This window comes from Puma concolor, chromosome D4 (genome assembly GCF_028749965.1).
Source record: "Puma concolor isolate L17-30 chromosome D4, mPumCon1.1.hap2, whole genome shotgun sequence".
Lineage (NCBI taxonomy): Eukaryota > Metazoa > Chordata > Mammalia > Carnivora > Felidae > Puma > Puma concolor.
In genome coordinates this window covers 56,336,454-56,363,442 of record NC_141679.1, presented here as the reverse complement: position 1 = coordinate 56,363,442, position 26,989 = coordinate 56,336,454, and the positions used below count along the sequence as shown (strand labels likewise).

The 26,989-nt window shown below is 47.8% G+C and overlaps 2 protein-coding genes and 1 long non-coding RNA gene across 4 annotated transcripts in view; 1 reads left to right on the top strand and 2 right to left on the bottom strand.

The window, feature by feature from the left end:
- The window catches only part of UBE2R2 (ubiquitin conjugating enzyme E2 R2), a 115,972-nt gene extending 113,159 nt beyond the window's left edge, over positions 1–2,813 (bottom strand). Inside the window, exon 1 of the mRNA XM_025915230.2 lies at positions 2,446–2,813. Coding sequence (XP_025771015.1) covers positions 2,446–2,622 — 177 coding nt within the window. The 5' untranslated portion in view covers positions 2,623–2,813. The remainder of the gene's footprint in view (positions 1–2,445) is intronic.
- Positions 2,814–6,152: 3,339 nt separating this feature from the next.
- Positions 6,153–13,185, bottom strand: LOC147574892 (uncharacterized). 2 transcript variants are annotated; one of them, XR_015242800.1, is made up of 4 exons: positions 13,072–13,185; positions 7,221–7,284; positions 6,681–6,789; positions 6,153–6,438 (listed from the first exon to the last, which is right to left on the bottom strand). It is a non-coding gene; the product is annotated as an uncharacterized LOC147574892 (long non-coding RNA). The 2 variants fall into 2 exon arrangements; XR_015242801.1 differs by lacking the exon at positions 6,681–6,789.
- NOL6 (nucleolar protein 6) lies at positions 13,133–26,163 on the top strand. The gene is made up of 26 exons (XM_025912182.2): positions 13,133–13,416; positions 14,455–14,661; positions 14,747–14,863; positions 17,745–17,924; positions 18,293–18,461; positions 18,693–18,827; positions 18,912–19,075; positions 19,164–19,284; positions 19,489–19,547; positions 19,632–19,733; positions 19,937–20,052; positions 20,201–20,378; positions 20,555–20,677; positions 20,851–20,999; positions 21,150–21,225; positions 21,454–21,594; positions 21,738–21,855; positions 21,934–22,088; positions 22,192–22,355; positions 22,810–22,962; positions 23,198–23,295; positions 24,071–24,195; positions 24,318–24,407; positions 24,808–25,002; positions 25,119–25,220; positions 25,437–26,163. Exons 1-26 carry the CDS (start codon positions 13,363–13,365, stop codon positions 25,584–25,586), a joined length of 3,441 nt encoding a protein of 1,146 aa, XP_025767967.1. The 5' UTR covers positions 13,133–13,362; the 3' UTR covers positions 25,587–26,163.
- Positions 26,164–26,989: the final 826 nt, after the last annotated feature.

The following is a 26,989-nucleotide window of genomic DNA, read 5'->3' as shown; positions in this document are numbered from 1 at the left end:
ATCCAAAATAAATTTGTGAAATACAGGTCTCACAAGTCTCTACCACAACAGATGCTATAGTTAGAACAGACTGGAGCCAACTATTTCACGGTGAAAAAGATCAGTAAGAAGCCTATTAATATGTAAAAGTTAAAGGAGTAACATGGAAAATTTAAAGAATGGTGGTTCCACTGCCTTCAGAAACTACAATCCAAAATAGAAAAAAGAATTTAACTTGAAAATAAATTATACTAAATGTTCAAGAACTATCTGATAAGGGAGAATAGTGGTAGAAAAAGGTCTGTGCCAACTTTTAACTGCAGCTGTAGTGGAACACACTAAAAGCCTTGTTTTAAGACAAAAGCAGTGAAATAAAAAACAATGGTTTTAGACCTATCACAAGTGTCAACTGCTCATGACCATAACTTTGGCTTTTTCCAATGTAAGACTTTTGGGATAAAGGGCCATACAATAAGGAATAAAGTATAAGAAAACAAAATTGACAAAATTCTCACACAAGACTAAAACATAAAACCTACCTAAGAATTTTCATACATTTTAAAATATCATAATTGAAGATTAAGAAATTAATATATACAATGAAATTCAACCATTCTTTCTAAAGAGGATTGAAATTACAAAACACCTAACTGAAATCAATGTAGGGAATCCTACATTTTAAAATTAAAATTAAAAGTTAAAGTTAAAATTCCAGTAGGGAATCCTCTCCCCATACTACTTCTTTCAAACTGAGAGGATTCTCCACAGTCCTTTTCCTGTTCTTTCAGCAAAAAATACAATTTGCAGCCCATTATTTCCTTTCACATAGTTGTTTTTTTTTTAAACACTGAGATGGAGATCATTCTAATTAGTACCCACTCACCTTGACTATCCATTACCCCAAACAATGACACTTTATGGAAATTTAAACTTTATGCCACTGAATTTAGCCAGCAGATACAGCAATACCTTCTTCAATTTGTCACTAATAACTGTACATTAATACATGCATCTAAAAAAGTACAGTGTATGGTGACCACAAAAGATTAAGCATACAGTTCGTAAGGGTGCTGCTCTAAAAATGTATTTTCACTAGATATTCACTGATTATCACAGGCATGAATATTAAACATCCCAGTCAATTCTTCACATTTTCTACAAAGTTGACCCAATTTCAAAGCTGACACTGAAGTTTCTACCTTTAGAAGGATAGAAAAACAAAAGTAATTGGGTAGTCCTAAAAATGTACATCATAACTACATGACTAAGATACTCACTTAAAACTTATGCCAAGACAGCCCCTCCCTTCAAAGCAAACCAAGATTGACTCACACTGCTCTATTTTACTTAATTTTGGAAATAAAATTAAATGGATTCCTTAGCACTAATTTCCTATCTGCCTCCACCATTTGAAACATTCCACCTTCAGTCCGTGATCATCCCCACAAAAATGATAAAATAAAAACAAAAACAAAAAACTCTCAATACCTCCAAGTTATTTACGTTGGAATAAAAAAAAGAAAGAAAGAAAATCAATGGATTCAGGAATAATAACCACTGTCTTAAATCGGGGGTGGCTATGGAACAGTCCTACTCAGTGAAACCATCTCACCTCAGACGATACTTTTCATCTGTGAGACCACCCCATCTGCTAAAGCTAACCACCTGGGTAAAACGTTTCAATTTTGTCTCTCTTAAGTGGGAGACGATCAATCTCCTGTACACGTTACACCGTCTACAGATATTTCTACATGCGGGGGGGGGGGGGGGAGTAAAGTTGGTGGCAGGGTGAGGACAAAGGGCATTTGAAACACCATTAAGTAAACAGAGAAAGGAGAACAGAAAGGGGGCTAAATCAGCGTTCCCTCCAGTAAGATAATGGCCAGAAAACGCAGGCACCCTTATTTACCACCCCTAGGGTCCTATTCATTACCGCCCACTGGAATGTAAAGTTGTAACTACCACCACGCAAGAAGCCCATCAAATCCTCAGAGTGTCAGGTCACTAGGCAGACTCTGGAATGACAGACTAATACCCTTCCCCCACCCCCACCCCCCAAAAAAGAAAGGTCCAACCCAGTAAGTGCAGGTCACTCTGCCCTCTGGGGCAGTTCCAGCCGGCGCGGGGAACGTTCGGATGGGAAGACGAGAAAGGAAAGCCCACCTTTCTTCCCACACACCCCCAGCTGGGGAAACAAAACAAAGACAGCCCTCCTCCGCCGGTAGCCACTACCCTAGCCAGAGAGGCTTTCCTATTTCCCGGTGCAGTCTGGCCTCCCGCCCCCGCCCCCATGACAAAGAAAAGGCACTTGGTGAGCAAGGCCTTCCTGCTTCCACGGATGGGGGGAGGGGGCTGTCGAGGTGAGGAGCCCCCTCTACACACTCGCGCTCACACTCTGGGCCCCGCAAGCGACAGGGAGCCAAGGCCTCCGCCTGGGGAAGTCAGGGCTGGGAGGGGTGGGGGTACCTTGAAGTAGCCGCCTTCGTAGAGGGTGTTGGGGGGTCCGAAGATGGCAACCTCCCAGTTGTAGAGGTCGGACTCATCCACCAGGGTGATCCGGAAGCCCTCCACCGGCTCCTCCTGCAGGGATTTCAGCTCGAGCATCAGGGCCTTCTGCGAGCTGGTCATCTGCTGCTGGGCCATCGCGGCGGCGGCGGCGCCGGGCCGGAGCCCCAGTCCTCTCGCACCGGCCGGGCCGGACCAGGCCCCTCCCCTCCGCTCGTCCTCGCCCGGGCCGCACCGGGCTTGTCTTCACACACCCGGCGGGCCGGACCAGGCCCCAGACGGCCCGTGGGCCGGCCCGAGTCCTCCTCACACACGACGCGGGCCGGACCGGGCCCTTTTCCTCACACTCGGGCCAGGCGGGGGGAGGGGCTGAAGGAGTTAGGGGAATTCGCTCCCGGTCCCGGGCCTCCCCCCCCCGGGGGGGGCCTCAACTTGGCGGGGGGGGGGGGGAGAAGGGGTGGAAGCGGAGGAGGGCGGCAAAGGGCCGGCGATGGTGAGGGGAGGGGGCCGAGCCGGCCCTGGAGCGCCGCGCTCGCTCACCCTCTCGTTCTCCTCAGGGGCTGCTGGGGCCGAAGGGCGCGCGGGGCCGGAGGGCGGGGGGAGCGCGGCGCGCTGGGGTCTCGCGGCGGCGGCGGCGGCGACGGCGGCGGCGGCGGCGGCTGCGCGGGGGGAGGGGCGACGACGGAGGAGGTGGAGAAGAGCTAGAGCGCCTCGCGCCGCGGGAGCGACGGAGCCGAGAAGAAGGAGGGAGGGTGAGAGGGAGGAGGGGCGCGCGCCGGGAGGGAGGGCGGCTCTCGGCGGCGGGCGGCCCGACGCGCGTGCGCACGCCCCTCCCTCCCCCGCCCTGCTCGCCCTCCTCCTCCTCCTCCTCCTCCTCCCCCTTCCCCGCCTGCTCTCCGCCACCAGGCGCGGTGGCGGCGCTTTGTGACGCTGACGCGTGTCCCCCGCCCTTAAAGGCTAAGAGGCTGTGGGGGCGGAGGGTAGCCACAGGGGATGCCCTTGGCCCCAAATGACGGTTGTGCGGCTCGACGCCGCGATTCCTGGGGAGCTCCCGGGAAAGGACCACTGGTCCTAGAGTTGCCCAGCGCCTTCCCTTCCTCTCTGTATGTGTATCCACAGGCTTCGCAGCCATCCTCCGACGAACTCTGTTCCTCTGCAGGTCCCTCCCCGTGACACAAAGTCCGCCGTCCCTGCACTCAGTAGGTGCTTGACAAGAATGTGCTGAGTTTATGGGACTTATGGGCAGGAACAATTGTCCCGACATATCTTTTGCAGGGCCCTTAAACTAGTGTGTCCTTGGAGGGCAGTGTGTCACCCGGGGGGGGGGGGGGGCGATTCCCATCCGAGAAATGGGGAAGGCAGATAGGCCAGCTTCTACTTCTCTTAACTACAAAGAGGAAGTTGTGGGAAATAAAGAGAGAAATAATAACTCAGACGGAACCTGGGTTCCTGGCCCTTCTCTGATTTGGGGCAAGTGCTCTGGCTATCCCTCAGTTATTGGTAAAATGAAATACTGTGAGGGTGCTTGGCTAGCTCAGTGGAGCATGCAACTCTTCATCTTGGGGTTGTGGGTTCCAGCCCCACCTGGGGTGTAGAGAGTACTTAAAAATAAAATCTTAAAAAGAAATACTGTGGTTGAACTTGGACCTTGACCCCCTACAGTTCCTTTCAGCTTGAAGATCCAACCTGGAAATGAGGGACTTTTAAGTTAATCATAAGTGAAGTGAGATGGGAGACAGTCTTAAATCCCGGTGATTTAGAATACCTATTTCTCTTGGGAAGGCTCTTCCTGTGATAACTGCTGAAACATTTCCTAGAAAAGTCAGGATACTATGAGAGTTCCATACATTTAGAATTTTGAGATTGAAAAGATCTTAAGTTCCAATCCTGGCTCCACGATTTACATTATCCATTCCTTATTCATCAGCTTCTGTAATAGAGGATTAATTACAACTAACTTAAACAACTGTAAATATTAAATGAGATCATCTGTATACAGCGTTACTAGCATATGGTAAATGATCCATATAGGAACTTTTTTTAATTTTTTTTTATTTTTGAGACAGAGGGAGAGAGAGTGGGGGAGGGGCAAAGAGAGAGGGAGAGACAGAATCTGAAGCAGGCTCCAGGCTTTGACCTGTCAGCACAGAACCCGATGCAGGGCTTGAACTCATGAACTGCAAAATCATGACCTGAAGCGGTCAGACACCTAACTGACTGAGCCACCCAGGCGCCTCTTTAAATAGGAACTTTAAAGAAAAAAATACTAAGGCATAGCTGTATTCTGGCTACCACCCCTTCCATTTTTAAAATTTATTTATTTATTTGATGGTTTGTTTGTTTAAGAGGGAGACTCTCAAGCAGGCTCCATCCTCAACACAGAGCCAGATACAGGGCTCAATCCTACAACTCTGGGATCATGAGCCAAAATCAAGAGTCCAATGCTCAACTGACTGAACCACCCAGGCACCACCACCTCCTCCATTTTTAAAAAAAGATTTTATTTTGGGGGCACCTGCGTAGCTCAATTGATTAAGCATCTGACTTCAGCTCAACTTACGATCTCAGGGTTTGTGAGTTCGAGCCCTGCATTGGGTGAGCTTAAGCCCCACTCCAGGCTCCACACTTTCTCTCCCTCTCTCTCTGCACCTCATGGGATTCTCTCTCTCTCTCTCTCTCTCTCTCTCTCTCTCTCTGCCCCTCTCGCACTCACACTCTCTCTCTCTCAAAAATGAATATAAATAGATTTTATTTTTAAGCAATGTCTGCACCTAAAGTGGGGCTTGAACTCACAACTCCAAGATCAAGAGTTGTACACACCACTGACTGAGTCAACCAGGCACCTTGATTTTTCAGTAGACAATTTTTTACACAGTTTTAGATTTATAGAAAAATTGAGGAGGTGGGGCGCCTGGGTGGCTCAGTCGGTTGAGCGTCCGACTTCGGCTCAGGTCATGATCTCACGTTCCGTGAGTTCGAGCCCCGCGTCGGGCTCTGTGCTGACAGCTCAGAGCCTGGAGCCTGTTTCAGATTCTGTGTCTCCCTCTCTCTGACCCTCCCCTGTTCATGCTCTGTCTCTCTCTGTCTCAAAAATAAATAAACGTTAAAAAAAAATTAAAAAAAAAAAGAAAAATTGAGGAGGTACTACAGAGAGTTACCATGTACCTGGCACCCCAATTTCCCTTACTAACATCTTACATTAATATAGTACATTTATTATAACTAATAAATCAATATTGATACATTATTAACTAAAGTTTTTACTCACATTTCCTTAATTTTTACATAATGTCCATTTTCTGTTCTAAGATGCCACACTATATTTAGTTTTTATGTTTTGTTAGGCTTCCTTTGACTGTGACAGTTTTTCAGACTTTCCTTATTTTTGATTACCTTGAGGGTTTTGAAGAGTACTAATCAAGTATGTTGTGTAATGTCCCTCAATTAGAATTTGTGGGTTATAGGTTTTGGGGTGGAAGATCACAGAAGTAAAATGATATTTTTTATCACATCATATCAGGGCACATAGTATCCACATGATTTATCAGTGTTGATATTGACCTCAATCACCTGGCTGAGGTAGTGTGTCAGGTCTGTCCACTGTAATGTAACCCTTTTCACCTCCTTTGTATACCATACCCTTTAAAAGGAAGTCACTTTGCACAATCCACAATGAAGGAGCATTGTTTATTTATTTTTGTTGTTCTTTTTCATCAGAGATGAGATCTCAATATTTTGAAGAATCTTTCCCTAGCTCCCAACTCTACTTTCTAGGGCTTGCAACCAAATCCACTGGAAATAGGGCTCACTTCAGAGGAGGGAGAATGTCTTAGTCAATACATCCCCTTCTCCCAAAATGATGCTGTGTTGCTGGTTCTGACTTCCCTTCTTCCACCATTCAATTTAGGGACAAGAAGATTGCTGACCCGGAAACGTAGGAGATGATGTTGACACCTTTAATAACAAGGATGTGAGTAGACAAAGAGGCAGAAAGTTCATCTTCAAAGCATTTCACCCACATAAACTCATCACAGTCCCACCCTGCCCCAGAAGATGGTAGATCCCTAGCCTAACCCACTAGAACGTACAACTGACACAGACCAGAAGCTGCTCCCTGGCTTCAAACAAACTCACAAACTCATAGTAAATATCTACAATGACCATGGCCCTAAGGGAGGTGGCTAATAAACATATACCTGTGTAGGAAGCTTATATCCTAGTGTGTTAATGAAGTATGTACTTAAGATTCTCCATTCTTGGTCTGAAGAACTCTTATTTCCACAGAATTTCTCATGCCTTTTTATCCTAGCAGGTAAGACATTGTTTATTAGTAGTTTGCAACTGTGTCATATTCATGCCTGGATCCACAGCAACCAGCACATTGTCTGACACAAAGTAGACACTGAGTAATTGTTCTCATGGGCTTACAGCCAAGGGCAGGAAAACAGCAAAAGCAAATTGAACCCCACCCTCCACCCCCATGTCTAATAGAACCTCTCAGACACATAGTAGGTGCTCAATATTATAGATTCCACAAGGATGACAGGTCTTGTTTATACAAGCTCCTTTTTTATATACAAGCCACTACAACGTTTGGCATGTTGTAGGTACTCAAAACATATTTGTCAGAAGAATGAAGGGCAAAAACAGCTTCCTAAAGTTCCTAAGTGTTTTATGACGGGTAGATTGACTTGACTAGTGGTGCCCTCTGGTGGTGAAGAAAATAGGACACTTACCCTCAGTCTGTATGGTATCACCTGGTGCTCCTCAACCTGGGCTCTTCTGAAATGATTCTTTCTTCTAAAGGGAGAAAATATAGAAATCTTGGAAGATAAATGAGAGGTGGGAGTATTTGCTTTGGAGAGGTCAATTCTTACCTTACATAATGACTCTTTAGGAGACCAACATTTTTTAAATTCTGCATATGTTAACACATGTTAAGTTCAATGGTGTTCTTAAGGAGACACAATCTTCCTTTAATAATTATAGCTAATGTTTGCTGCGCATCAGTCTGTGACAGACTTTTTACATGTAGTTTCCTGTTTAATTCTCTCAAAAATCCATGACATCCATACTAGAACATCTATTTTCCTGAATATAATAAAAGTTAGAAAAGCTAAAAAATTTACCCAAGGTAGGGCACCTGATGGCTCAGTCGGTTAAGCGTCCAACTCTTGATTTCGGCTCAGGTCATGATCCCGTGTAACATGAAATGGAGTCCTGTGTCAAGCTCGGCACTAACAGCACAGGAACCTGCTTAGGATTCTTTCTCTCCCTCTTTCTCTCTGCCCCCTCCCCTGCCCACGAGCTCTCTCTTTCCAAAAAAAAAAAAAAAAAAGTGACCCAGTGAGTAAATGGCAGAACCTGGAGTTGAACCTTGGTTATCCCACTTAAGCATGATTGCTCCTAACCAAAGCCCTGTAATATTCCTATTCTAATGTGCCCATAACAATCCACACATAACACATCGCCTCCAATGCTATACTGCAATTGTTTACATCTTTCTCCCAGCCTCTGAGATGCTCTTAAGAGCCACTTATTCATTCAATAAATATTTATTGATTGCCTGCTATGTGACAGGCCCTATGCTAAATGATTTAATGATTTAGTTATGCCGTCATGGAGCTTACATTCTAGTGGCTGAGATTGAATCAGACAAAAATCAGTAATTACTAGACAAATAATATTGCAAGTTTTGGTGAGTACTAATGAAGGTGATTAAATTAGAGCCTAAAACTGAAAATGTTGGGGTGAATGCAATTTTATTTTTTATTTGTATTATTCTTTTGGGAGGGTGAGTGCAGGTTGTTTTTTGTTTTGTTTTGTTTTGTTTTTGTTTTTAAGATTTTATTTTTAAGTGATCTCTACACCCATGGTAGGATTCAAGAGTTGCATTGTCTACCATCACAGCCAGCCAGGCACATCAGGGGTGAATGCAATTTTAAATGGAAGCAGGGCAGGGGCAGAATAAACCTCTATGAGGTTGCATTTAAATGAACACAAGAGCCAATAACCTCCATGTGCCCACCCTCTGCCCCCGATGATGGATTATACAGAAGTTATGCTGCTGTTGGGGAGGGGGAGTCATGCAGATTTCCCCCCACCACCCCAGATGACCTGTCACAGGTAACATAGAAGCTTAGTGTACTTTTTTTTGTTTGTTTAGGAAAAAGCCCCAAATCAATAGTTTTGGGTGTTTTTGTTTGTTATTTGTTTGTTTGTTTTAATGAGTCAATAGCAACGTCCAATCTCCTAGGGCTCCCTCCACCTGCACCTGCATCTCCGCTTGCTGGTAGCAAGCAGGATACTGGGGCTGAGGCTGCAGCTCAGGGCGAAGCAGGGCCAGATGTGGCTTTCCAGCCTTGCTTGGCCTTAGGGCTGACACCTGGTTCCTGGGACAACCCATCTGGTCTCTTAAATAAAGGTCAAAGCTGAATCTAAAAAAAAAAAAAAAGAATTGAATAGAGGGACCAGCCTATAAACAATGAAGGCAAGAACATTACCCCAGGTTTCTGGCTTGTGATCATCATGTCTTACTTCTCTCTTTATCCTTGACACTGAGCACAGGGCTTGCCATTTCTTAAGTGTCATCCAATGTAGAATGAGTGGTTGACTTATCTCTCAACTCTCTGATCTTCCTCAGGGCTTGTTAAACTTCAATGGTGCTGATTCATCTTCTTAGTCAATCCAAACTCAACTTATGCTTCAAGAGTTAGCACAGACCCATCTCCTCCAGGAAATCTTCCTTAACAGTTGAAACATTCTTCAGTCAGGGGAGCCTGGGTGCCTGAGTTGGTTAAACATCTGACTCTTTGTTTCAGCTCAGGTCATGATCTCAGGTTTTCGTGAGTTTGAGCCCCACATTGGGCTCTGCACCGGCAGCACGAAGCCTGTTGGGATTCTCTCTGCCCCCTCTTCTTTCTGCCCATCCCCCACTTGCACTGTCTCTGTCTCTTTCAAAATAAATAAACTTTAAAAATTTTATATAAAAAAACCATTCTTCAGCCATAAAGCAGGCAATCTTACCATTTGTAACAACATTGATGATCATTAAGAGCATGATGCTGAGTGAAATAAGTCAGAGAAAGACAGATACTGCATGGTCTCACTTATATGTGGAATCTAAAAAAAGCCAAACTTATAGAAACAGAGTAGATTATGGTTGCCAGGGGATAGGGGTAGGGGAAATGGGGAGATATTGGTTAAAGAATACAAACTTCCAGTTACAAGAGGAATAAGTTCTGGGCACCTGCGTGGCTCAGTTGGTTAAGCATCTGACTCTTGATTTTAGCTCAGGTCATGATCTCACAGTTTATGAGATTGAGCCCTGGATCAGGCTCAATGTTGGGTGTGGAGCTACTTTGGATTCTCTCTCTCTCCCTCTCAATCTCTCCCTCTGCCCCTCCCCTATGCTCTCTTTCTCAAAATATATAAATAAACTTTTTAAAAAAGGAATAAGTTCTGGAGATCTAATGTATAGCATGGTGACTATGGTAAACAATACTGTATTGTGTACTTGAAAGTTGCTAAGAGAATAGATCTTATTTGTTCTTACCATAACAACAACAACAAATGGTATTTACGTGAGGTAAAGGATGTGTTAAATATGTTAACTAACATCATTGTGGTAATCATTTTGCAACATATACATATGACAAATTATCACATTGCAAAGCTTATACTTAATATTATACAACAGCTAGGGGCCTATACAACAGCTAGGGGGGCTCAGTCAGTTAAGCTTCTGACTTTGGCTCAGGTCATGATCTCATTGTTAATGGGTCTGAGCCCTGTGTTGGGCTACACACTGATTGCAGAACCTGCTTGGGATTCTCGCTCTCTCTTTCTCTCTCTGCCTCTCCCTAACTTGTGCTTTCTCTCTCTCGAAAATAAATAAACCTTTAAAAATCCTTTTTTCATAGACTTTATTTTATATTTTTTAATGTTTTATTTATTTTTGAGAGACAGAGCATGAGTACAAGTGGGGGAGGGGCAGAGAGAGGGAGACAGGATCTGAAGCAGGCTCTGAGCTGACAGCAGAGAACCCTATATGGGGCTTGAATCGTGAGATAATGGCCTGAGCTAAAGCAGACATTTAACTGACTGAGCCACACAGACACCTCTTAAAAAATCTTTTAAAAATGTAGGGGCACCTGGGTGGCTCAGTCGGTTAAGCGCCAGACTTCGGCTCAGGTCATGATCTCACGGTTCGTGAGTTTGAGCTCCACATCGGACTCTGTACTGACAGCTCGGAGCCTGGAGCCTGCTTCGGATTCTGTGTCTCCCTCTCTCTCTGCCCCTACCCCATTCACGCTCTGTCTCTCTCTCAAAAATAAATAAACATTAAAAAAATTTTTTTAATCTTTAAAAAATGTTATACAATAGTTATATCTCAATAAAGCTGGGGAAAAAACAATCAAGACACTGAGCAAAAAGGACAGCAAGTTTGAAGGCCCAGGACAAAAAGCCAGGTAACTAGGGAAACTCCAAGTAGTTCAATATGGCTGGGGCATAAAATTTGATAGAAACAATGGTCAGAGACAAGGCTATAAAGGTTGACAGTGGTCACATTCTTTCATTCAGCAAACACTTACTGAGTATTTGCAGTGTGCTAGGCATTGGCCATGTAGACGTGGTCCTTGTTTTCATGGATTCACAGTCAAAAACAAAGAGACAACTAATAAACAATCAAAAAATTGTAAAAAAAAGTGCTAAAAAGAAACAAATGGGATGATGAGATAAGGAAAAACATATTTCAGATCAGATGATCAGGAAGGCCTAATTAAAGATGTGATACTTATGCTGATAACTGAAGCAGAGAAAAAGTCGAGAAAAAGTGTTCCAGGCAGAGCAAACAGCTTGGCTCAAGTCTCTGAGATGTGAAAGAACATGATATAAGTTCTTGGGGCACCTGGATGGCTCAGTCAGTTGAGCGTTTGACTTTGGCTCAGGTCATGATGTGGCAGTTTGTGAGTTCAAGCTCCATGTTGGGTTCTGTGCAGACAGCTCAGAGTCTGGAGCCTGCTTCAGATTCTGTGTCTCCCTCTCTCTGCCCTCCCCTGCTCATGCTCTGTGTCTCAAAACTAAACTTTAAAAAATTAAAAAAAAAAAGAACATTAAGTTCTTTATTTTCCAAGGGTGGAGTATCAAGAAAAAGGATGGCATGGCCAGTGAAGGACCATACTGATTGAGGTTTTATTAAAATTCGTATTTAATATGAATGATGAGTTTTTAAGAGGAAAGTGACATGAGAGAATGATGGTTTCAAGACACTCATTCTGGCAACTACATGGAAATGGATTGAAGAAGGACAAGACCACTCTTGTGAAAAATTCCTTTAAAAGCTATTGCATAAATTAGTCGGTACTATTAGAAGTCAGGATAGTAGTTACTCTTGAGGCATGATGACTAGATGGCAGAATGAGGGGAGATTCTAAAGGTTCAGGAAATGTTCTGCTTTTCTGGGAGCTGGTAACATGGGTATGTTTGGTTTATACATATTCAAACCTTATGTAATTAGGAAGAATTACCTTATGTAATTCCTCCATGTATACATATGTATATACATAATCAGATGTATATATAATCATATATGTGTGATTATATAGGCATGTATGGAATTATATATGCATATGTGTATATACGTAATTTTTGTGTACATTGTACATACATCTATAATTATATATACATATACACACATATACATATATATTGTACTCAAATAAAAAGTAAAAAGCTATTGAATAAAACTGTCCTATACTCTTCAAAAATGTTGTCATAAAAGACCAAAAAATGGAGAGCTCAGCAAATATCCCAGATTAAGAGTGAGAAAAGAAACGTGACAACCAAATTGATGCATGCTCTTACATCAGGAAATAAAATACTACTATGTAGAGGGTATTATTGGGATAATCAGCAAAATTTAAATAGTACTGATAGAGGTTAAATTTTCTGAATTTTATAACTGGACTATGATTAGTCCTTGTTCTTGGTAGATCAATGACTAAGTATTCAGGGATGTGCACAACTAATTCTTAAGTGGCTCTGCAAAACAGTATGTAAATACCTAAAAGACAAGACAAATCCGACAAAACATTATCACTAAGTTATGATGGGTGGTAGGTGAAGGATATATGAGAGTTCATTATATTAATACTACAATTTTGGGGTAGATTTGGAAAATTTAATAATAAACTGGAGAAAGGTATTATAATCTAGGCACGAGATGATGTGACTTGGACTAAACTTGGCACTAAAGGAAGTGAAGAATGAACGAATTCAAGGTATATTTTGGAGGTGGAATTGACAAAACCGACACAACTGAGACGATGTGGTGGATGGAAAAAAAGGATAGAAACCACTGGTATAAATAAACAATCCCAAGTGCCCAAACTAGCTCCGCCCTTCCCCCTTCGACGCAAGCGGCGGAAATAAGGAAAAGCAAGCGACCGCTAAACTACAGGCAGGCTTCCGGTCTGGCGTCGCAAAGAGACCGTAAATCGGAGAACACTGTTTGGCTCCTCCCCCACGATGGGCGGTCCTGGAGAGTGACAGATACCAATCGCCAGCGACTCATCGGGCACTCACCCAATGGCTCTGGAGCTGGGCGGAGTCCTGCGGCACGAGGGTAGTCCCCACGCGGTGCGGGAAGTTTACTGCTGGGTGCGGGAAGTTTCCCGTTGGGTACGGTAACTTTGCTGCAAGCCTTCGGCAGTTCTTTTGTGAGGCTTCGGTTATTCTGTGGAGGGGTTCAGCAATTCTGTGGCGGGATTTCAGCAGGTCTGTGGCGGGGGTTCAGCAATTCAGCCAGGGTGGGAAGAAGTGCCGAGCACGTGGGCTTTGAACCAAAGTGCGTGAGCAAGACCTGGACTCCGAGTGATGGGGCCGGCCCCTGCAGGAGCGCAACATCGGGCAGCTGCTGGGGACCCGGAGGTGGGTGAGCCATCTGGGAGGGAGGAATGTTCTACGTGCAAGAGGTGGCAGAGCCTGACAGCTCGCCGACGAGGGACAGGATGGCCGTCCCTTCTGGAGGAGCCTTATTCCCCCATGTTGCCAGTCTGGCGCACCGAGACAGACCCAGGGGGAACCTGGCGTTATTTGGATAGCAGCAATAAAGTTTACTGAGCTCACTCCTTCGAAAGCTCTGTGACGTCGGTCATTTCCCCGACCAGGTTCTCTTTCTTGTCATTGGATGAGATCTGACCTCTTGTGCCTAGTTCTGTGCTCGCCGCTGTAACGGAGGGCACATGGTGGTTCTTCTGGAGCCCTCCAGTAAGGCTCTCTCCAGTGTAGGACTGTGGGGTAGAGGCGGGGCCCATGGCTGTAGGGAAGAAGGTTTAGGATTCTGCAGACCAGGGTGTGGAGGGTGTGCATGCCTGCTGACAGAGTAGGCATACTACCTGTGAAACCTTGGTTTCCTTCAAGTGTACATTTTCTTCTGGGATTACTGAAGATTGGATGGTTTACTGAGTATATTTTCCTGAGGCAGTAGGTTTTAGCTCTTTCCAGCACTGACCACTTAATGTATACGGATGTAATCTACAGTCAGGGATTGCTGGCAGGTTAGAGCCTGGCAGGATTTGGATAGAGCAAGAGTGGAGATGGCATTTGTGAATTCCCAGGACAAACCCAGCAAGAGAGGAAGATTCCTGATGCGTGGTATCTGGAAATACAAGGAGCTCAGGCATTGTTTAGGTCAGGGCTCAGTCAAATACTACCCCTTCCAGCTCCAAGCCAATCTCCATGCTTGTGCTGTCAAATAGGGAACCCTCAACTCAGGAGTTTTAAGACTAGAGCTCAGTAATGTTCTTCCAAGTAATGATAATCCTGGGTTTTGCAGTCTGACTTCTGTTCAAAAGAGTGAACAGGAGCCCGTGAAGCATTTATCCATGTCCTATCATGGTGACATTTTAGGCAGTGCATGCTACACACCTTTGACCTCACACTGGCTTCTCTTCTCATTGGCCACAGGTGATGGAACTAGCTCTGGAAGACACATGCCAGGAAGGAAAGAAGGAGTACTCTAAGAAGTGTACCTTGGTTGGGTCTCCAGTGGAGAGTCTCCTGCAGCCAGTGAAGCTTAGCCAGGCAGAACTGTACAAGGAGCCTACCAATGAGGAGCTAAACCGCCTTCGGGAGACTGAGAGTCTGTTCCACTCTAGCTTGCTTCGTTTGCAGGTACTACTGGGTGGCTGGGGCTTGGGTTAGAGGGATGGTCCTGGAACCCTGAGGCTGAAGAACTCACCCCTATCTCTTCTTACAGGTAGAGGAGCTACTAAAGGAAGTAAGGTTGTCGGAGAAGAAGAAGGAGCGGATCGATGCTTTCCTACGGGAGGTCAACCAGCGAGTCCTGAAGGTGCCCTCAACTCCTAAGACACAGGTAACGCAGGTAGAGTGAAGAACTGGGAAGTCCAGGAGAGGTCCTCAGTGTAGGCCGCTGAAACAAGGCCTTGCTCTTCTCCAGAGGGCGTGGGGTCCTAGGGAGCTCATTTTCACTGCCAGGAGGTTCAACTGGAAGTACAGTCAACCATGTGTTCATTTGTTCAGCAAACATTTATGTTCGTTGCATTAGCTGTGTTCTTAGGATACATCAGTGAACAAAGCAGCCTACTTTCTAGTGTTGGACTTATAGATAGTAGACAATAAACATGATGAGTAAACTGAGTGGCAATATTAGTAAATGGTAAACACTGGAAAAAGGAGAAAGTAGGGCAAGGTAAGGGGATTGTGGGAATATCAGAGGGTGGGAGTGGTTTGTAATTTTAAATAGGGTAGTTGAGGTAGGCCCCATTGAAGTGACAGTAGTCTGACGATTTGGAGGAAGTGAGTCAACCATGTAGATATCTAAGGAAGGAATAGTCAACACAAAGGTTCAAAGGCAGTAGTAAGTCTGGTATGTTCCTTGGATTAAATGAGGGGAAAATAGAAGGACACGAGTTCAAAAAGGCAATGGAGGAAGGAGGCATTTCACTCATGGCCTCGTTAAACCGAAACAAGGACTGCCTGTTGCTCTGGGTAAAAAGAGGAACCACTGATGGGACGTTTTTTTTGGTGTAACAGTGATGTGATCTAGCTTCATTTTTAAAAAGTTGACTCAGGGGCACCTGGGTGGCTCAATCGGTTAAATGTCTGACTCTTGATTTCAGCTCAGGTTGTGATCCTGGGGTCGTGGGATCGAGCCCTGTGTTAGGCTCCGTGTTGAGCATGGAGCCTGCTTAAGATTTTCTGTCTCTGTTTTCCCCTCTTCCCTGCTCACACACTCTCTCTCTAAAAAAAAGAAAAAAAAAATCAACAAAACTAAAAGCCTACAGAATGAGAGGAGATATCTGCAAATGACCCATCTGATAAAGGGTTAGTATCCAAAATCTATAAAGAACTTACTGAACTCAACACCCAAAAAACAAATAACCCAGCTAAGAAATGGGCAGAAGACATAGATACTTTTCCAACGAAGATATCCACATGGCTAACAGACACATGAAAGGATGCTCAACATCACTCATTGTCAGGGAAATACAAATCAAAACCATGATGAGATACCACCTCACACCTGTCAGAGTGGCTAAAATTAATAACACAAGAAACAACAGGTGTTGGTGAAGATGTGGAAAAAGGGAAACCCTCTTGCACCGTTGGTGGGGATGCAAGCTGGTGCAGCTACTCTGGAGAACAGTGTGGAGGTTCCTCACAAAACTAAAAACAGAGCTACCCTACCATCCAGCAATTGCACTGTTAGGTATTTATCCAAAGGATGAAAAATACAGATTCGAGGGGTACATGCACCCCAATGTTTATAGCAGCATTATCAACAATAGTCAAACTATGGAGAGAGCCTAAATGTCCATTGAATGATGAATGGATAAAGATGTGGTATACATATACAATGGGATATTACTCAGCCATCAAAAAGAATGAAACCTTGCCATTTGCAACAACGTGGATGGAGCTAGAATGTAGTATGCTAAGTGAGATAAGGCAAACAGAGAGGTAAATACCATATGATTTCACTCATAGGTGGAATTTAAGAAATAAAACAAGTGTTGGGCACCTGGATGACTTAGTTGGGTAAGCATCCAGTTTCAGCTCAGGTCATGATGTCACGGTTCATGAGTTCAAGCCGTGCATCAGGCTCTGTGCAGACAGTTCAGAGCCTGGAGCTTGCTTTGCATTCTGTGTCTCCCTCTCTCTCTCTGCGCCTCCCCTGCTTGTGCTCTGTCTCTCTGTCTTTCAAAAATAAATAAAACATTAAAAAAAAATTTTTTTTAGTAAAAAAAGAAATAAAACAGCTGAACATACGAGAATGGCAGGGGTGGGGGGAGGAAGAGAAGGAAACAAACCACAAAAGACGCTTAATGATAGAGAACAAACTGAGGGCTGATGGAGGGACGTGGGTGGGGAATAGGCTAGATGGGTGATGGGTATTAAGGAGGACACTTGTGATGAGCACTGAGTGTTGTAAGTGATGAATCACTGAATTCTCCTGAAACCAATATTGCACTGTATGTCAACTAACTAAAATTTAAGTTAAAAGTAATAAATTTTTTTTTAATTCCTCATTTTAATTTCTAATACGGTAAGTATAGATATAACTCACATAAAAAGAGCTCTTTGAGGGTCCTTGATAATTTTTAAGAATGTAATTCACTCAGGCTGTTGTGTTAAAGGTAGAAGGGAAGGGGATAAAGATAAAATCAGGGAGACTAGCTAGAAACCTATTATGCGGTGATCCACTGGAAAATGGTGGCATCTCAGACTAGGATAGAGAAGTAGAGGTGGTTAGTGTCTGGATGCTCTTAAAAGTGAAATGGATGTTTTTAACAGAGACGAGTTCAGGTGATTTAAATGTTTTGGGCTTGAGCAACTAGAATGAAGTTGCCTTAATGGAGAGGATGTGTTTACAGAAAGACTGGGAGTTTGACTTCAAATGTATTGATGTGTTTATTTTTGTTTTTATTTTCTTAAAGTTTATTTATTTATTTTGAGAAAGAGCATGCTGCACAAGTTGATGAGGGGCAGAGAGAGAGAGTGAGAGAGAATCCCAAGCAGGTTCCATGCCCTCAGCACAGAGCCTGATGTGGGGCTCAAACCCATGAACCACGAGATCATGACCTAGCCAAAATCAAGAGTTGGATACTTAACCTACTTATCCATCTAGGTGCCCCTCAAATGTGTTATGTTTAATTTGACATGTCTACTAGACACCAAGGGGACATGTCAGGGAGGCAGTCAAATAATATGTATCACTGTCTCTGTCCCCACAGCTGACTGACCAGACCTGGCTCCCAGCTGGGGTTCGAGTACCCCTCCACCAAGTGCCCTATACTGTGAAGGGCTCTTTCTGCTTCCTGCCTCCAGCCCAGGTCACTGTTGTGGGCAGCTACCTTCTGGGTACCTGCGTCCGGCCGGACATTAACGTGGATATGGCAGTGACCATGCCCAAGGTGAGGTCCAGAGTTTGGGGAATGGAGAGACTGCTGCTTCACCACCTACAAATTCTTGGGTCTTTCTTTCCCACCTGCCACTTGCCAGGGGATTGAAATCTGAACTCGAAATCAAAAGAGCAGATCACTGCTATCATCTTGAGGGCAGCTTAAATGTGCCTTTGGGCCAGTTGCTGCCCTTTGGAACTTTGCCTTCGTCATCTGAGAACTAGATATGGTGTTGTTGGCCCTGGTTCAGGCACTCTGGCCAGCAAAACTCCCTGAGGTTTCTAAACTGTGACTCACCTTGGCTTCATCTTGGCCTCCAAGCTCTCTAACAAAAAGCATTTAAGTGCCTGGGCATCTCTCTCTTTTCTGACCCTCTCCAGGAGCTCCTACAGGACAAGGATGGGTTGAACCAGCGCTACTTCCGCAAGCGTGCTCTCTACCTGGCCCAGTTAGCTCACCACCTGGGCCAAGACCCCTTCTTTGGCAGTGTTCGCTTCTCTTACACCAATGGATGCCACCTGAAACCCTCGCTCCTACTTCGGCCACATGGTGGGAGGCACATACTGGGCTGAAGGCGCAGTATGGAGTGACAAATTCAGTGGTGGGGGGTGCATGGGGCCTCAAGTCCAAGGTGAGAGGCTTAGGCCTCAGGTTTGAGGGGGAAGGTACAAAGACCTCAGATTCTGAAGTGGGAGGGCATGGTACCTGGTACCCTCAGGTAGGAGGAGGGTGGCACAGAGGCCCACCTGGAAGGATCTCAGCACTCCCTGTCTCCCCCAGGGAAGGATGAGCGCCTGGTCACTGTACGTCTGCATCCATGCCCTCCACCTGACTTCTTCCGCCTGTGCCGCCTGCTGCCATCTAAGAACAATGTGCGCTCTGCCTGGTACCGAGGGCAGAGTCCCCCAGGGGATGGTGAGCAGGCACTCGTGTCAAGGTGGAGCTGAAGGGAAGAGTGTTGTGGGGATTTCTCTTCTCATGGCTTCCCCTCCCCCACAGGTATCCCAGAGCCTCCCACCCCCCACTATAATACATGGGTTCTGCAGGACATGGCCCTTGAGTCTCACGTGCAGCTGCTGTCAACTGTGCTGGGCTCAGCCTTGGGGCTGAAGGATGGCGTGGCACTTCTGAAGGTCTGGCTGCGGCAGCGGGAACTGGACAAGGTGAGTTGGGAGTGGCCCAGCTTCCCTGCCTCACTGAGTGGCGGGTTGGCTCTGAGCTTGGGCCTCTCTGTTTCCATCTCTTTTTCAGGGCCTGGGAGGGTTCAGTGGGTTCCTTGTCTCCATGCTGGTTGCCTTCCTTGTGTCCACACGCAAGATCCACACCACCATGAGTGGCTACCAGGTCCTGAGAAGCGTCTTGCAGTTTCTGGGTAAGGTGGCTAGACTCAGAAAGGCCAAGGGTTCTACTCATCCTGTGAATCCTCTCATCCTATCAAGGGTCATTCAGTTTCTTAACATAAGACAGAAGAGCAAACTGAATTCTGGAGGCAGGGAGGAGGGAGAGTGTCATTAGTGCTGGGTCCCCAGGGAGGAGGATACCTTCTGACATACCCATCTTCTCTGGCTCACTTCAGCCACCACAGATTTGACAGTCAATGGGATCAGCTTATGTCTCAGCTCAGATCCCTCCTTGGTGAGTGGGGCAGGGCTGGGGCTGGGCAAGGAGGCCTGAAGGTAAGGCCTCAACCCTGACTGGCTTCTTTTTTATGCCTCCAAGCCGGCTCTGGCTGACTTCCATCAGGCCTTCTCTGTTGTCTTCCTGGACTCCTCAGGCTGTCTCAACCTCTGTGCTGATGTCACTGCCTCTACTTACCACCAGGTACCAATGGTTCCCCATTCCTGGATTCCCCAGGTGTCCCAGTCCAGACTGTGTCCCTTCTACCAGTACCAGAACCCCAGAAACTCTTCTCCAAAGAGCTTAGGTCAGGCATGTCTCTTGGTCTGAGCCCTCAGGTTACTGAAGGGAGGGCTATAGTGGTGATAATCTCACATGTGAGTTCCCTGCTTACCCTGTGGCCCCAGGTACAGCACGAGGCACGGCTGTCTATGGCATTGCTGGACAGCAGAGCTGATGATGGATTCCAATTTTTGCTGATGACTCCCAAACCCATGATCCGGGCTTTTGACCACGTCTTGCAGTAAGTTTATGGCTGACAGGCTATGTCAGTGGGTTCTTTTTCCCTGTAGCTACAGTGGTGGGGCAGAAGTGCTCAGATGTTCCTGGTTTTGGGGAGGGGGTGGTACTTGGGGTCAGCAGTACCTCATTCTGTCTCTTTGTCCCTCTAGTCTCCATCCACTGAGTCGCCTGCAGGCAGCATGTCACCGGCTAAAGCTGTGGCCAGAGCTGCAGGATCTTGGTGGGGACTATGTTTCAGCTGCTTTGGGCTCACTGACCACCCTCCTGGAGCAGGGTCTGGGGTCCCGCCTTCACCTGCTGGCCCACTCTCGGCCCCCAGTCTTAGAGGTGAGGTGCTGTGGGGTAGGGAGTTTGTGGGTTTAAAGAGGACTAGATCTAGGGTCTCAGGGAATACAAAAGACACACCATCCCTCTAGCTAGATCTTTCTACCTAGTTGGAAACTGGATTTCCAGGTCAAGCTGGGGCATTCTTGGCTTGAACTCAGCCTTTTTACACCCTATAGTGGGACATTAGCCAGGATCCACCGAAGCACAGAGACTCTGGGACCCTGACCCTAGGATTGCTCCTCCGGCCTGAGGGGCTGACCAGTGTCCTTGAGTTGGGTCCGGAAGCCAACCAGCCCGAGGTGAGGAGCTCTGGGGTCTGGGGGGTGATTTGGCTCTGTCTTGGGAACTCCAAGCCGTGCACTGGCAGGAGTAGGGTGGATCGTCCTCATGCCACCTGGATTGAGTCCTGTTGGGGATTTCTGGTAAAGCCCATCTTTGTTGATTTCTTCTACTACCCATTGCCTTTCCTCAGGCTGCTGACTTCCGCCAGTTCTGGGGATTTCGCTCAGATCTTCGGCGTTTCCAGGATGGAGCCATTCGGGAAGCTGTGGTCTGGGAGGCAGCCTCTATGGCCCAGAAGCGCCTTATTCCCCACCAGGTGGTCACCCATCTCTTGGCACTGTGAGTGTTAGCATCTGGATGCTGGGAAGCACCGGTGGGTTGGGGAGCCTTTTAGGAGGGTCTGGCCCACGCTTTGGGCTGAGCAGCGAATGTCCAGCAGCATTCTCCATATTCCTCAGTGCCCACACTGAGTCTCTGCCCCTTTCCCAGCCATGCCGACATCCCAGATACCTGTGTCCACTATGTGGGGGGCCTTCTGGACGCGTTGATCCAAAGCCCAAAAGAGGTAAGGGTCATGGGTCAGGGCTAAGGGTTAAGGCTAGGGGTTGCAGAGTAGCTTGTGTGGCCAGATTAGGTAGGGGTTGGAGAGCACACCTCAGCCGGGCTGCACTTCTCATAGTGTCCAGCAGAGGGGGTGCTGGCTCTGCAGCAGCCTGAGTTGTGGCAAAATCCTGGGTGGTGGTGGGGTTCTGTAGGGTCCTGGCCTCCTGACTGACTGTGTTCTCCCTCTCAGACCTCCAGCACAGGTGAGGAAGCCCTGGCAGCAGCAGTGCGTTGCTACAATGACCTCAGCCGCCTCCTGTGGGGGCTGGAAGGTCTCCCGTTGACTGTGTCTGCTGTGCAGGGAGCTCATCCAGTACTGCGCTACACTGAGGTGAGGTGGAAGGTGGCAGGAAGCCTTTTCTGCTTAGCGATTCTTTGTCTCTACCCCGTTCCTCCAGTATTCCCCTTTCCGACTCCTGACTGTGTTCACTTTCTCAGTCCTGAGCCCCTACCTCAGCCCTGCATCTTCCATAGGTGTTCCCACCAACCCCAGTCCGACCAGCCTACTCCTTCTACGATCACTTGCGAGAGCAGGCCTCGCTGTTGCCTCGGCCTGACAAGCCCTGTCCAGCCTATGTGGAGCCCATGACTGGTGAGGATCCTCTTGGGAGGGGATGAGAGAAATTGTTCCCACTCCATGCTGCAGTCTTGAAACCTCTTTTCTTCCTAGTGGTATGTCATCTGGAAGGCAGTGGTCAGTGGCCACAGGATGCTGAGGCCATACGCCGGGTCCGAGCTGCCTTCCAGCTGCGCCTGGCGGAGCTGCTGACCCAACAGCATGGGCTGCAGTGTCGTGCCACAGCCATGCACACTGATGTCCTCAAGGTTAGACTGGTGTAGGGTAGGGATTCCCCAGAGAGGGAGGGCACAGGGTGTTAGGGTGTCCCATGCTGACACGTGTCTCCCATCCCATACCCTCTTTGAACAGGATGGGTTTGTGTTCCGGATTCGTGTGGCCTATCAGCGGGAGCCCCAGATCCTGAGGGAAATGCGGAGCCCTGAGGGGATGATCTCATTGAGGGACACGCCTGCCTCCCTCCGCCTTGAGAGGGACACAAGGCAGTTGCCCCTGCTCACCAGTGCCTTGCATGGGTATGGCCACCTGCATAGGTTCTTCTGTCTGTAGATCCTTGCCTGCTTCTATTCTGCTCTCCTGGCCACCTGTCTCTCTGGGAGGCCACCTGGTATAAATTTATACCATGGTTTATGTATTCATTTTTTAGAGAGAGGAAGAGAGAGAGAATCCCAAGCAGGCTCTGTGCTGTCAGCACAGAACTTGATGTGGGGCTCAATTTCACAGAACCATGAGATCATGACCAGAGCCAAAGTCAAGAGCCAGACACTTAACCGACTGCACCGCCCAGGCGCCCCTGAAATGGGAATTTTATAGGACTGATCTGTTGGGGTGTTAGTTAGGGGCATGTGAGATTCTGTACAGAGGGCAACTTTGGGTAAAGGTTGAATAAATAGTGGTGGTAGAGCAGAAATACTCTTCTTGGGCCCTGAGTGCCTGAGTCTCATTGCCACTTCCCTCTTCCCCCGACAGACTCCAGCAGCAGCACCCAGCCTTCTCAGGTGTGGCACGGCTGGCCAAGCGGTGGGTGCGCGCCCAGCTTCTGGGTGAGGGGCTCACCGATGAGAGCCTGGACCTGGTGGTTGCTGCTCTTTTCCTGCACCCTGAGCCCTTCACCCCTCCCAGGTGATTCTGAACTCCATCTTTTCTCTAGCCAGAAAGTTCCCCTTGGGGCCAGTTGTTGTCCCTTAGGCTGTACCTTCAGTCCAAATGGGAAAGGGTAGCTAAAAAAAGTGACATAAGAGGTTCTAAGACACCTCCCACCCCCATCCATGCTGAGGGGTCTAGACTGTCTAGGCCGTGGGGAAAGCCCTGGGATGTGTGGTTGGGCCCAGACCCTTTGCTCATTCCTTCTTCTCAGCTCCCCCCAGGTGGGCTTCCTTCGGTTCCTTTTGTTGATATCAACCTTTGATTGGAAGAACAACCCCCTTATTGTCAACCTCAACAATGAGCTCACTGGTAAGTGGTAGGACTGGGGTCAGACTCCTGCAAGAAAAAACCTTTGTGGATTGCAGAGCAATAGGGCACACAAGGGTTTTCCACGCCAGTCTATTAGATAGGGCTTTTTTCGTGGCTTCCCCTTCCCAGATATCTGTGCCTGACCCTGATGCCTTGGGGTGGGGAATTACTAGGAGGAAGAGGCCCAGTCAAGGCTTTAGGGAGCTCTAAGGCTATAGAGCTATGGTTTGTTCCTATGATGCTCAGAAACAGAATGGACCGGGGTGGTAAACAAGTTACCTGGTGGGGGCTGTGAAGGGGAAAGGAGAGTAGAAGGGGGACCCTGAACACCAAGTGAGAAGTCTTGTGGGGATCAGGGAAGGGCCCAGGTTAGAATAGATGTCCAGACTTCTTGGTGAGTGGGGGTGATGATTTTCATCTGTAACATGAGGAGTTCCTGGTCCAAGCAGAGAGGAGGGTGTCAGCTTCCTAATTCCCCAGGTGTGTGGGAGCATAGGGTGGGAAGGGGGTCAGGGGCAGGCCTCAGCTTGTGTCGGCCCGGAAACTAGAATGGGGTGCCAGGCAGTGGAAAATTCTGCCTTTGGGCTGAGGCTGAGAGTTTAACGCCCCACCCAATTGAGGCAAACATGGTGTCCTTTACATTGCCTTTGTCCTTTGGGGGAGGGGCACTGGAAAATCCCTGTGATGGGTAGCTGTTGGGTGTACAGTAGGAAGATCTGGGGTAGTAGAGCTGGGGAAGGGGGCAGGCTGACCCAGGACCCCCTCTTGTTCACAGTGGAAGAGCAGGTGGAGATCCGCAGTGGCTTCCTGGCAGCTCGGAGACAACTCCCGGTCATGGTCATCCTTACCCCCCAGGATCGTAAAAACTCTGTATGGACACAGGATGGACCATCACCCCAGGTTCAATCCCATCCTTACCTCTAAATTTGTGGTCTTCTCCCCCAAGGAGAAAGCAGGCCCAGCATGAGCTAAGAAAGACCCACACTCAGGTTTGATGTATTTGATTGTGTGTATCCCCTCAGATCCTACAGCAGCTTGTGGTCCTGGCAGCCGAGGCCTTGCCTGTCCTAGAGAAGCAGCTAATGGATCCCCGGGGGCCTGGGGACATCAGGGTAAGCCCTTGACCAAGAGTGACTCGGGTTCTAGGGATTCTGTCTTTGAACATTGGGAATCTGGAGCTATAGGGGCTCTCACAGGATGCTCAGCCCTCTTGTTTGGCAAGACTGAATCCACAGAAGGCATTGATACTGCCCATGGTGCCTGGCAGTGGTGGAACCTGCAGGAGAACCAGGGCCCTGGCTCTATCCAGGCCTCACACTTGTAGCCTGTGCTCCTCCTGACAGATTGAAGCTGGCTGACACCAGCTGGGGCTTGATGTTCCCACCTTCAGATGAACATTTGGGCCCCTAATGGGGGGGTCAGACAAAAGGGAAGGAGGGAACCAAGGTGGGCACGTGGAAGGCTTTGTGGTCCAGCTCCCAACTCCCAGTGGGCACTACGGTACTCCCTCAGACAGTGTTCCGGCCACCCTTGGATATGTATGATGTGTTGATCCGCCTGTCTCCCCGCCACATCCCCCGGCACCGCCAAGCCGTGGACTCACCAGCTGCCTCCTTCTGCCGTGGCCTGCTCAATGAGCCAGGGCCCTCGTCCTTGATGCCTGTGCTGGGCTACGATCCTCCTCAGCTTTATCTGGCACAGCTCAGGGTAGGTCCTAAAGGGCTGACTAAACCTGGGGAGGGGGCTTCCAGGTGAAGCTGGGGCCATGGAGGTGACTCTCAGATGTCTATGTGTAATATTATCTATGTCCTGTCCTTTCCTAGGAGGCCTTTGGGGACCTGGCCCTTTTCTTTTATGACCAGCATGGTGGAGAGGTGATTGGTGTTCTCTGGAAGCCCACCAGCTTCCAGCCCCAGCCCTTCAAGGTGTGCTGGCTGATGATAAGTGTTGTTCCCAAGTGTGTTCATGTGGTTCCATGTGGGCATGCATGTCTGTATGTGGCAGACTGCATGGGTCAGGTGTGAAGCATGTGTCTTGTGTGTCGATCTCTACTACTGCTACTGCTCCCCACCCCCACCCGGCTTGGTGTCTCTGGGTGTGCCTCTGTGACACCTCAGTCCATATTTCTCTGGTTCCCCTAGGCATCCAACACAAAGGGGCACATGGTGGTGTCTCAAAGTGGGGAGCTGGTGATGGTGCCCAATGTAGAAGCGATCCTGGAGGACTTTGCCATCCTGGGTGAAGGCCTGGTACAGGCTGTGGAGGCCCGAAGTGAGAGGTGGACTGTGTGATCTCCACCCCAGGAGCAAGCTGTAGGTGTACAGCCGGACTTCAGACCTCTGGAGCAAGATGTCAATGGCATGATCTCCATCCTCGTTGCGTACGGATCTTCCATGGAGTACCTGCTGGCCTAAACACACTGAGATGTTCCCCTAGAAAAGCCCTGCCCCAAATTTCTGTCTGATGCTTCAGCATCAGAGCAGGGGCCTGGTTTCTTACAGAGTCCCCTGGGCCTGTCTGAACTTCCAGAAGAGGAGGGCAAGCCAGCTCAGCGAACTGAATGAACCCAGAAGATCCATCCACCTGTCAGCCTTAGTCTGGGCTTTTTTTTTTTTTTTTTTTCCTTTTCTTCCTAGGATGTTTCCAGAAGTGTGGAGAGGAGGACATTTGCCCAAGGCTGAGGCTGTCTCCCCTTCCCATTGCCAGGATGTGTGCCTACACCTTAGTATGCCCTTCAGGGCAGTGTCAGGCCTTTAAATGGGGTCCAGAGAAGGTATGGCACTTCTTGAGGGTCACAGAATATCTGCACTGAGCAGTGGGAAAGGGGCTCTGTGTGTATGAATAGAGCCCATTGAAGGGACACGGGTCTCTCCTGTGTGGGTGCTGTTACTTTCCAGGGTACACCAGGGGAAAGCACAGAGGACAGGAGGGGCTGGGTACCCAATGAGCCAGCGAAGGGGTGAAGGGGTGAGGGGGACAGATGGTCCCCTAGTCCAGGAGAGCTGCAGAAAGCGCTCAGCGTTGCCCTGGCTGCTCAGTGTCTCAGTCCCCCGGCTCCATGGCATCTGCCCATTCATGTCACACACTGTCCCCACTGCATCCCTGCAGTAAGGGTGTGGGGGGAACAAGCCCCAAGTCCTGCTCTCCAGGAGCTCTCAGTGCCAGGGTGGGGGGTGGTGCTGCCTCCTTTCACCCCAGTCCACACCCCACTTGCAGCAGCCTCTCCCTTCTCCGTCTCCCCTAATCCTGGCTGTTTTTCCAGACTCAGCTCGAATAGTGTTTCCTCCTCCAACCCTTCCCTCGCCCCCAGCCTGAGGTGCTCTTTCTCTCGTCTGAAACATGAGAGCAATTACTGTCTGTTCAGTTTACTTCGTAGTTGCATACAGGGCGTGAACTCTTCTGTTGTTTTAAACTCTGATTTAAAATTAAGTCACTTAATTTCCCCATGTTCCTGGCTTTTCTACCATTTTCACATAGTTTTAACATTGTCTCCTAGAAGTAAACTCTCTGGGGGCAGGTAACATGTTTGAACAGATTTCTTGGCACCTTCTTGGTACCCAGGACAATGCTCAAGTAGGATGCAGGTGTGTGCAGAAGGGGCATCTAGGCCAGGCAGATGGAGAGCAAGCAGGCCCACCAAAATGCTTTAAGGACAAGGGAATCATAATTTGTAATCTCTGCCTAGAATGAGTGT

Coding starts and splice junctions, on each gene's coding strand:
- NOL6 (XM_025912182.2), top strand. CDS start 13,363: ATGGGGCCGGCCCCTGCAGGAGCGCAACATCGGGCAGCTGCTGGGGAC. Junction 14,662..14,746: donor CTAGCTTGCTTCGTTTGCAG/GTACTACTGGGT, acceptor CTCTTCTTACAG/GTAGAGGAGCTACTAAAGGA. Junction 23,296..24,070: donor CCTCAACAATGAGCTCACTG/GTAAGTGGTAGG, acceptor TCTTGTTCACAG/TGGAAGAGCAGGTGGAGATC.